The following is an 11,888-nucleotide window of genomic DNA, read 5'->3' on the forward strand; positions in this document are numbered from 1 at the left end:
CTACATTATTCACACATTCCTTTTTTTTTTTACTGGTTTCAGTTAATAATAATATAACTGTGTATGGATCTATCTTTCCCGGGTCAAACCCGACCCATTACCATTTCGAACACAACCGGTAACCAGTCCATTATGGAATAGCTGACAGTACTTTGGAAAACATTTATAAGAAAAATTGCAATATTTAGCAGCATAATTAAATGGGCTTGTTGAATAGTGGTGAGGGTGTGGTGCAAAAGGCCAAAAGAGTTTACTGTAGTTGCGCCACAGGTTTTACTGTTAGGGAAAAGGCCATAAATCAGTGGTTTGAAAGTCATGACAGAAAGAGCCAGTATTTCAGTCAAAAAAGGTAGAGAGCATCTATCCTCTCAAGTAAAACAGAAAAAGAAAAGCACACACATCATCATGTGCCAAAATTTGGCAGTTGCCTTCAAACAAAATTAAATACCAGTACCAGTAAAATAGCACAATTCAATACATTATATTATATATTGCAGAAAACAAAAATAATTATAATAACTAAATAAAAATGCATAGTGATTCCTCAGTTACTACTTACTACCCCCCACACACACACACAAACAGAAGAAAGAACAGTCAAACAGATAACCATTGTCCCACCAAAGTACTTACTCTGCAGCTCTTTTGATTTTTCTGAAAGAAAAGGAAAATGTGGCATGTATGTTAGTATGATGAACAAGTGCATGTGTATATGGTATATTGATCTATATATATATATATATATATATATATATATATATATATATATATATATATATATATATATATATATATATATATATATATATATATATTCAGTTATGCTCACCATTTTTCAGTCATGAAGAAGTCGTGTAGAGAGTTCGGTACCGATGATGTCGAGAGGTGAGTCTTGTTGTTGTTGGACAGTTGATGATGCTCGGAATCAGGCCAAGAATCAAGAAAATGATGCATCACTTTCTTGGGCTGATGATTATCTTCTTCATCCCTGTCGTCGTTGCTCAACGGCCGCCGCATATGATTATTACAGCTACTGTAGTTATTATTATTATTATTACAGTGATCATAGTGGTTTTGTTGCCTTGTAAGACTTTGTAGCTGCTGTTGCCAACTTTCGAGACCAGAAGAATTATAAGCATTGCTCTGTTTCATTTGTGACAGTTGCCAAGAAGCAGATTCATTCACACCATTAGAAGAAGAATTAATCCCCGACGAGAAAAACGGGTGCTCGTCTGTTTCTCGTCCATTTCGGTTCCTGCATTTACACAATTTTCGTCAGCAACAAAAACATAAAATTAATCAAGCACTAGTTTAAATAATATATGTATTATATAAGTGGGAACCTGTAAGGATTGGACTCCATGAAAAACTTGGTGGCACCAGGTCTGGAGGATGAGGAAGGGGTATTATGGGGATAAAGAAAATGGGATTGAGCAGCAGAAGAAGAAGAAGAGTAGTTGTTGGTAGTGGGAATAGCAGTATTGTTATTATTATTATTAATATTAGTGGGTGGTTTTGAGGAGAGAGTGATGTTTTCCACAGGCTTTCTTGAACGGTTTCTGCCTCTGTGCATGTGTCTCTCACAGTACTTGGAATCTGGATAAGCTTCCTTAGAGCATCTCCATTTCTTCCCATCTGTTCTTCTACACCTCCCCGGTTCCGGGTCTATTTTTCGATGACCGTATCCCATCTGTTGTTCGTATTGGTATCCATTCCATCCTACTGCAAAAACAAAATACACACACAGATAGAAAATAAAATGAGCTACACACACACATATATATATATATATATAGAGAGAGAGAGAGGGATGTAGAGAGAGAAAGAGAGAGAGTACTCATGTGTTGAGGAGGAGGAGGGTGGTGGAGGAGCTTTGAGGAGAGAGAAGAGTGGAAGCTAGTTGTGATGGTGAAGAGGAGATCTTGTGGGATTTGAAGTCCAGAAATCATGTACTTGAACACAAGTGCTTGGTGTTCAAGTTCTTGCCACTGTGATGTTGTGAATGGGAACATATTCTTTAGAGAGAGAGAGAGAGATGAGAGAGAGAGAGAGAGAGTATTTGGTATTTGGAGAGTAAATGGTTTTGAGCAGAGTAGGTATATTTATTTCAGAGCAACCATTGGTGTAGCAGAATCTTCTTCTGTACGTGGATAAAACTAATGGTTCTCATCACATCGCTGCCACCTCTTTCTTTCTTTTTCCCCATCGTTATTACACAAATATCATCTATGTATATATATACACACACACACACAGAGAACAGAGTTGTGTCTTTCTCTCTCTTCTGCGTGTGCACTGTGCATATATTATTATGACTACTGCACAAGTTCTGTGAGCATCTGCTGCAACTTCAGCCTTTATGGCAGAGCTCTTGTCTCTGACAATAATACGGAAATCCATAAACTAAAGAAGACCCAGTATTAGAAAATATATAAAGAAACAAGTGATTTTAACTTTTTTTTTTTTATTTAATTTAGATTAAATTAAATTATATTTATTTACTATGCATCCTCAACCATTTGAATAGTACTATTAAATGACACAGACCCACCTTTTACATACTTTTCCTCCATTGTTACTTTTACCACTAAACTGCAAACCCAGCCCACTCTCATTTGGGGGCCTTTCTTTATTTGGGCTACTGCTTTTCATTTACCTGAATAATACCAGACCCTTCTCTCTCTCTCTCTCTCTCTCTCTCTCTCTCTCTCTCTCTCTCTCTCTCTCTCTACACACATATATCTACACACACACACACACATATATATACATATATATGATGAAATAATATCAGCAATAATGTTAATTGCAATAACATTATTTGTTGGGGATGTAGAAAGCACAACATTCATTACCAGAGCTACTCTGCCACAACGTCATTCATTCATTAACTTCTTTCACTTGTGTGAGAATAGCTACTTCTCATTTACCTTAAATGAAATAATTACTTCCCCAACAATAAATTTTCAGTCCAGTCAAATGAAAATTTCAAATTCATTTATGTCAACGATTTGGCTTCAATTAAAATCAAACGTTCTACACCCAACCTTATTTATTGAACAACTCAACTAGTTCAACTTGTTCATACAACATTTCTAACTAATGTGTAGTTGAAAATGATGTTCAATTTGTCTGAATTCTTACCTTTACACGAGAGGTCCTTGGTTGCCTCTTCCTTGCATGAGCATTAAGATCCAAAGAGAACCTGAGAAAATGTTGAAGAGACGTGAAATTGTTAAGAGTAGGGAAAAATAGAGATAATTATACATCCTTCATCGTTATACATAACCGTCCCTAAACAAGTATAAGTTACAAAGTTGGTCCTAAACGTGGTTTTTTTTAACACTTTGCATCGTTATTCCTACCGTTAGTTTTTGAAATTACCTCAGATGGAATTCCGACGTCGATTTGTTAGTATAGATATGTCACTAAATCACTCTTGACAAATGAAACACTACTATATGCCGTCACAGCTTAAATACTAGTCACTTTCATTATTCAGTTTAAGAGAGTAATCATCGTGGCAAAACAATGGTTATTGTAACTTAATACATAATGAAAATTTGTACATTATTATAATTGTCGCTAATATTATTTTTTCTTGCAAGTCATAATGCAATAAACGGCACCATTTTAGTCTTAGGAGTGATGGCATGAAAGATTTGGCATCAACAAAAGTGGTTTTATTCAGTTTTCCAGTAATTGAAGTTCCACGATTCCACATTCATCAAGGTGGACGATCTTTTAATGGCTACCTAAAATAAAGGTCAAGAGATTTACATGCACTTTTCATGGACAAAACAACACGGATTTATTACCTAGTCTACATTTATGTATTTGATTGGCATGGCATCTTTCTGCAGAATATATTTACCTAGTACATGTCCACCCGAATAACAAATAAATAGAAAGAAAGAAACACCCAAACTTATAAAGAGTAAGCTGGCAATCTTGCTAATCGGATATCCCTTCGGCATGCACATCATCATTCAAGAAAAAAGTACACACCACTTATAAGCTTATTTGGATAGTATCAGAAAAGGAAGCTTAACTAGTAATCTTTAGATAGGTAAAACTAACGAAACGGACAAGAAATATTCTGCATAATGCAAATTTTAGCAGTAGTTGTATTATGAACAGTTGTTAAAATTCAAGACGAGGCAATCACATCTTAAGACAGGGTTGAAAACGTAGATCTAATAAAGTACAGAGACAAGTTTATCGACTGTCAAACAGACAAATAATCTAGACGAACACCTTTAAAAACACATATGATCCAACATATAACTATATAAGCAAAGTGATAATCAAACAACATATAATATAACTATGTATACTACAGCTGGAAGTAATAATCCTGCTTCTTTATCAACATATTAAATCACATCGCAACAAAGACATAACACGTAATAGACGAACGGAAACATTGAAATAAATCAGCGCAACATACCCGAGGCAAGTTTACACTCTTCGCTTGTAGCCCTGGCTTGCTTAGCTTGACAGTTGACACTCAATGCCTAATTACAATTATCACAAAAATTAACCCAATATTGCAAACAAAAAAACTTATTGAACAAATACACAAACACACACACACACACACACACACACACACACACACACACACACACACATATATATATATATATATATATATATATATATATATATATATATATATATAGAAGATGAAATGGAAATATTAGACTCACACAGATCCATGATACGATTCCTGCAAATAGCACAATCTGCATAAAAAAACAGATTTTAGGTTTCGAGCACTCCAAGGAATTAGAACACAAATTTGTACAAGGAGATTTGAATTATACATAATAGAACGAATTAGAGGTAAGATTGGGATCGATTGCATACCCCAGTCCCCGAGAGCTACGGCGTTCCACTTCCCTGATCTCGAATCGACGGCGTCCGGTTAGTGCTGGAAGGAACGTTACCGGAGGATCCCTCGCCGGCGGGGACCATATTCACGCCGGTATCTGCTGACGCCATCTTCAGCTTCTCTAGGGCACCTGTTTCCCGTTTTCGTGTGTACTTTGCTTTTGGTTCGAAATTCGAAATTCGAACCGTGAAAAAAAGTATATATATATATATAGAGAGTGAGAAATTTATATAGATGAATATTAGTTGTCGGATTGGGCTTTAGTTGGGCCTGCGCCCCAACTTTATGTACTACTTCTAAATGGTGAATAATATAAGAATCAAAGGCCTTTTTCGTATCTTTATTTATCTTACAAGCCCACTTCATCTAATTTTGTAATTTCATTTTTTTCCAATATTTGTAATTTTTTTATTTTCTTAATATAAATTAGGGGAAAGTACAGTTTGGACCCCTGAACTATAGGGGTTGTCACAAACACCCCCTTGAACTACGAAACGTAACGAAATGACCCCTGCTATTTTCAGTCAACTGTCAAAAACTTAACACCGTTAGTATATGTGTGCATTTACCGTTTTGTCCTTAAAATATGTTTGCATTATCGGGTTGTACCTTTGAGTACAACCCTAGTAAGCACACCTTCTTCCAAATCAAATATTGAGCAGAAGAAACCCACTGCCACCACAAGCATCTCACCGGCAGCCTCTCTCCCGATACATAAAACGGGTAGTGAATTTAGTAAATTGGTTGAACAAATTAATTAGTGAAAATACGGAAAGATTAGCCGAGGCGAGTTGACTCTGTCCTTAAGACGAAATTTCCCCGCAACGGTGCTAACGGATTAAATGGAAATCGTCTCCCAAGATACAACGGCTAAACTTGGAATAGGAGCACTCCAAATCCCAAGTACGACGAACTGTACTTTGTGTAGAACTTTTCGAGAGAATCTGTGAAGGGTAGGCCTAATATGCAGTAGGCTTATTTTTGGATTGAAGTGAGGAATTTTGGGAAAGTTAGGGTCTATTTATAAGGTTCGAAAAGTAGTGTCCTTTGGAGCAAAAAGGTACCTTTTGTTTTGAATGGTTGCACCATTTCGAGTTGAGCCAATTGGGAGTGGTTGCACCATTTCGAGTTGAGCCGAATGGTTTGCATTGGTTCGGCCGCACCAATTCAGACCAATCAGACCAATCGAGATGGGCTTCGAGTAATAAGGGCCCAATGGGTTAAAAACCCATGACCTAATGTTTTTGGCCCGTCCCAATATTTTGATATATATACAGCTCAGTACTTCTCTACTTTTCCAATGTGGGATAACTCAAATCCCACTTTCCTTATATTTTGGACTAGTATTTTTTTCATTCACCACAAAATTGGTTCTAATCCAAAATTCATTTATATACTCAATTAGACCGTACAATAACATTGATAAAAAATTGTTCATGACTCAATTTTTAACCAATTTTCCCAACAATCCCCCACATGAATGAAAACGAGGGCGTCGATTCTCTCTAGAGTTCCCGCGAATAGTATTGCATCGGGATAGGTAGCATATAGCTTTGAACCTTCCGTAGTGGAGTTACATCGGATTTACTAGGCTGAGTAGTGAACGCGATGTCTTGAACTGTCAGCCGTTCGTGTAAACCAAGACAATGCAACCCACACAATACTATTCTCACATTTCCTTAGTTCTCATGATTGTGTCCGTTTTGGCCATGAACACACATCTTGGATTCATAAGTGTTTGTCAAGTTTTTGAAGCGGCCCTCACTTCATACACTTACATAGGTGATCTCCTATTAAAGGTATCCTGCCAATACCTCACCTTTTGTTATAAGGTTTTGGAATCATTAAAAGCTTTCGCTTATCCTTTACCCTCTCTGCAGGCAGCACTAATGTCTATCACGGGAATGAGTTGGAAATATATTATTCCATAGGAATATATACTCCTTAGTGCATCACTGAACTTTCTTAGCTTAGTTGTCCCTTTTGAACCAGTTCTTGGGATCTCCAGTCAGCATGGTTGGGTTACCACCAAGATTGTCCTTAATTTATGGGTTTTAATCTCACTCCCCTAGACAGGCAATATGTTTGATCTCTTTAGTTGACTTTTAGTCGCGGATCCGCTATTAACCATTGATTTTCATAATCAATGTTATATTATTTCTTTTGAGATCAATTGCCTAATGGTCTTATGTGTACGAGTGTATCGATACTTGCCATTATACATGTCGTTTGTGCCCTTAACGTAACCGATTGGTTATCATAGTTTATTCATAATTGTAGACATCAACTTAGTCCAACACGGAACATCCTCCAATAATTTTATGAAGTTTATTCAACTTATTTTCTAACCTTATCTGAAGTTATACATTCGAATTCGTCCATGAATCGAGCTATTCAATTTTGTTTGAGGATTTCCAAGATACATAATCTTAGTGGACTCATACATCCAATGTACTTTCCTAATACAATTGGATATTTTCTTTAATGTAATCCATTTAAAGGCGATACTTAGATTACCTAAGAACCCTTATAATATCATTGAGTGATTATTTATTTTGGAATTACATATTTACTAGTTTGCAATTCATTATGCCAAACTATCCAAAAATATTTGTAATTGAACCATTGTTCATCATTATTTTTGGCAAGGTAAACCCTTGGTCTTTAGATAACTAGATCAATTTTTCTAGTAGTGTCTCAACATGAGACTTTCAATATGACTATCTTTGTCTTAGTGATTTTAATCTATAAGATTACATCGTCTAGACCCTCGTCTTTTGACATCAAAAATTTTATTTTTACTTTTCCAATATTTTCTCAACGTTCAAAATAGTATCATGATCACTATTATAATGTCGTCTATAGACATATACTTCCATGTGCTTTTAATATAAACACACTGGCCACACTCGTTATTACGAGAATTACTAACACAATTTTGTCAAATATTACTTTAGAATATTTCCATAGCTATTTAATTTAGCTTTATTGGACCACACTTTTAATTCTTCTTTTGAATAGTCCATTTAAACCTTAATGGTTTACTACTTGGAAGAAGACAAACTAACTTCAACGTACATCCTTCCAATGTAGACAATATTTCAATAATTGTCCTTTGTTCATTTTATAACTCATAAGTTATAAAATCAAATCAAAATCAAACATATTGATTTTATTTGTCATCTTGTTGTATCTTGGTTGTTCATCACTTTGATGATTTACCACTCTCACATATTTTAACTTGGTTGTTCATCACTTATGATTTACCACTTACACATTTATAAGTTCTCTTGTGCATAACTTATTTATTTTCTTACTTTACAAGAAAAATATAATGTAATTTGCATCAAGAATGACTATCTTATGCACAATCATTATTTGCATATTCAATGAATATGCTTAAGTATTTTATCCACTTAACTATACTAGGCATTGTATATTAACTTAGGTATTTTTTTTTTACCTTTGCCTAAACACCCCCACATTTCTAAATATTAATGTGGTTAGGTCGGAATATTTAATTTATGTGGTTAGGGCCTAAAGACCCCCACATTTCTAAATATTAACGTGGTAGCTCGGGATATCCAATTTCCCCCACAAATTCTAGAGTATGTATTCTAGAATTTATCAATATAATATCCATAAACTTTTTCCAAAAGTTTTGGTTCTCATTTTTAATTCATTTGTCAAAGTTGGCACTTTCCAACTTTCATTCACATAGCATTTAAATGCTTTGAAATCCTTATTTTTATTTTATTAATAAGGATATAAAATGTAACAAAATACATTTCTTCTTTAGTTAGAGAAATATATTGGATCACCAATATGATTTAATTACAAAGAATTGTATTTCTTTCTCTCAAGAAAGCACAAAAAGATAAAAGGAAACTTCTCAAGATACTTAAATCTTGTCAACAAATAAAATAATAAGATTTCTTTATTTTCCTCAAAAGAAAAAACTCGTCAAGATACTTAAGTCTTGTCAACAAACAAGAGAATATTAATCTCTTCAAATGGTGATTGATATCCACTATTCAATATTTAATTTAGAATATATAAATCCTAATCTTAATCATTCATAATTTAGGATTGTATGTCCTAAACATGCCGTTCAAAATTCAGCCAAATTCAACGATTTAATTCTACAAAACGAGCTCTTAAGTAAACTGCTCGAATTTTATTTCAACAAAGCATTCATTGTTGTTTACAATTATTTCGGATGTTTGAAAATCAAAATCCGATCTCATCCATTCACATTGTAGATCATCACCTTGTAAATGTGATATCAAAAAATCAAATCGAACCAACAATTCGATCTTCTCTTATGTTCTTGAGACAAGAACTACTCATGTGCTCTCATGAATTGAGCTTCTATTTCTTTCAAATCATGCTTTTAATTAAACCGTAGTATGATTCATATATAAAACATATGTACATCAATATTATAATGAACATAATATTTGACATGTGAGCACGTCTTTCATACTAGTTGATCATAGAAAGAAACAATATATCAAGCATATTATATCAACATATACATAGTATACACACGAGTATATAATAACATCAAATTTGAACATAATATTTCATGGCATAAATAAATTCATGTCCAACATAATGAATTGATAAAAATTCTATAGCACGTGATCAATGCATGTCAATGCAATAACACAATTCTAAGGAATTAGTATGGCTTAAGCAAGTAATAATATGTATAATAATATTCCTCTTACTAAGTAACTCATACTATATACGAGACAAGTCTAATCGATCATGACAATAATAAAAACGTTAATAAGATCACGTACTCACATATTCGAAAATCAATCAACCGGACAGTTCCACATCAAATTGGGAGAAAGTTAATCTCATATCAAACTATAAGCAATTTATGCAAATAAATATTGCATTTTCATGAGAAATGTCATTAGTATAGCACTTATCATGCGGTTTATGATAAACTTATTCAAATAATTAGCACATACGCTATCACTTTATTTTATTTAGGATAAAAATATTTCTATTGTCAATGTACATACACAAACATAATGAATATTCATTAAGCATATATATTGTATATGGTTTACCATGCTTCCACATAGAAAATTAAACTATCATGCAATAATCCACCATTATATCATATAGCATTATCAATATATTTCACAAATAGATATCTTATAATTAAAAAGCGTACCCGATAAATTATATGTTTGTCAATTCAAAATTTTGTGGGTAGCACCAAATCGTGTCAATATTATGGCAATGCTGAATGATTTATTCATATCTCTTCCGTCCCAAGTTCGATTTTGTTGATTCAATATGATCCGAACAGCCAACAAACTTTTCTACAACTTTTATTTTTTACGTTTTCTGAGATTCGGACTGGATCATGATCAAAATAAGCCTCGAAGTCGGAATAGGAGTGCTGTAAATTTGCACCTACAATGGAACTAGAAAAAAATATTAAATAATATTCATGAATCAAAAATAATATAAAACCTCATTATTGATCTTCGATTCAGTCTTCTTTCATCAAAAATCGTGCATTGGACATTGGTGATGCGTTAATATGCGACGAGTTGCATTGGTCACGAACGGTTGTAATTTCTTATGAAAAGGTGCATTGGCAGTTCTGCCACCCTTTCGTGTTTTCATCATAACTTCCTCGTACGATCTCCGATTGTGACGATTTAACATGTTCTGGAAAGCTAACTTGATTATCTACAACTTTTGTGAAATGTTAATTTGTCATATTCGGACTTTAACACCTTCGAAAATGGGCAAGAATGTGGACTTCATGTTCTGTCCGAAAATGAACTTTCTCCAATTGTATTTTGTAACTTCTTGATTTTTGGCAGACTATCTTCTTCTCCATCTCGTTTACCAACGTGTGCAGAAAACACAATTTACTAAATCACAAAGATTTCGTCTTAAGATTGTTGTTCCTGATACATAAAACGGGTAGTGAATTTAGTAAATTGGTTGAACAAATTAATTAGTGAAAATACGGAAAGATTAGCCGAGGCGAGTTGACTCTGTCCTTAAGACGAAATTTCCCCGCAACGGTGCTAACGGATTAAATGGAAATCGTCTCCCAAGATACAACGGCTAAACTTGGAATAGGAGCACTCCAAATCCCAAGTACGACGAACTGTACTTTGTGTAGAACTTTTCGAGAGAATCTGTGAAGGGTAGGCCTAATATGCAGTAGGCTTATTTTTGGATTGAAGTGAGGAATTTTGGGAAAGTTAGGGTCTATTTATAAGGTTCGAAAAGTAGTGTCCTTTGGAGCAAAAAGGTACCTTTTGTTTTGAATGGTTGCACCATTTCGAGTTGAGCCAATTGGGAGTGGTTGCACCATTTCGAGTTGAGCCGAATGGTTTGCATTGGTTCGGCCGCACCAATTCAGACCAATCAGACCAATCGAGATGGGCTTCGAGTAATAAGGGCCCAATGGGTTAAAAACCCATGACCTAATGTTTTTGGCCCGTCCCAATATTTTGATATATATACAGCTCAGTACTTCTCTACTTTTCCAATGTGGGATAACTCAAATCCCACTTTCCTTATATTTTGGACTAGTATTTTTTTCATTCACCACAAAATTGGTTCTAATCCAAAATTCATTTATATACTCAATTAGACCGTACAATAACATTGATAAAAAATTGTTCATGACTCAATTTTTAACCAATTTTCCCAACATATATATATAAGTGTGGTATTTGCTTTCCATATATTATACAGTTGATGAAAAAGGGGTTCGTATTGGGTAATTAGTAATATAATATTACCGTTACATTTGGCAAAATTGAGCTTGGAAATTATTTCAATAAAATTCACATTGGGTATATATATATTATCGATTTATCTACGTATTCTTTATTTAGTTATTTATAGACGTTTGTATTAATTATGTAACATCAACATTCAACATAGACCAAACAAAAATCCGAGTTTTATTCCAATAAGATGCTGATTGAGAGCTGCA

The 11,888-nt window shown here is 34.2% G+C and overlaps 1 protein-coding gene across 1 annotated transcript; it reads right to left on the reverse strand.

The window, feature by feature from the left end:
* Positions 1–406: 406 nt before the first annotated feature.
* Positions 407–5,064, reverse strand: LOC105968010 (growth-regulating factor 1). The gene is made up of 8 exons (XM_088826750.1): positions 4,873–5,064; positions 4,713–4,748; positions 4,451–4,517; positions 3,145–3,205; positions 1,838–2,377; positions 1,344–1,722; positions 830–1,255; positions 407–654 (listed from the first exon to the last, which is right to left on the reverse strand). Coding segments are annotated over exons 5-8 (981 nt in total). The 5' UTR covers positions 2,013–2,377; positions 3,145–3,205; positions 4,451–4,517; positions 4,713–4,748; positions 4,873–5,064; the 3' UTR covers positions 407–653.
* Positions 5,065–11,888: the final 6,824 nt, after the last annotated feature.

The sequence above is a fragment of the Erythranthe guttata genome, chromosome 12, assembly GCF_056151865.1.
Source record: "Erythranthe guttata isolate IM_541 chromosome 12, IM_541, whole genome shotgun sequence".
Taxonomy (NCBI): Eukaryota; Viridiplantae; Streptophyta; class Magnoliopsida; order Lamiales; family Phrymaceae; genus Erythranthe; species Erythranthe guttata.

Excerpts from the sequence above, each read along its gene's own strand:
- LOC105968010 (XM_088826750.1), bottom strand. The coding sequence starts at position 2,012 with ATGTTCCCATTCACAACATCACAGTGGCAAGAACTTGAACACCAAGCA. Across the intron at positions 1,723-1,837 it reads TCCTCCTCCTCAACACATGA|TAGGATGGAATGGATACCAA; the intron begins GTACTCTCTCTC and ends TTGTTTTTGCAG. Across the intron at positions 1,256-1,343 it reads ATGGAGTCCAATCCTTACAG|GAACCGAAATGGACGAGAAA; the intron begins GTTCCCACTTAT and ends GTGTAAATGCAG.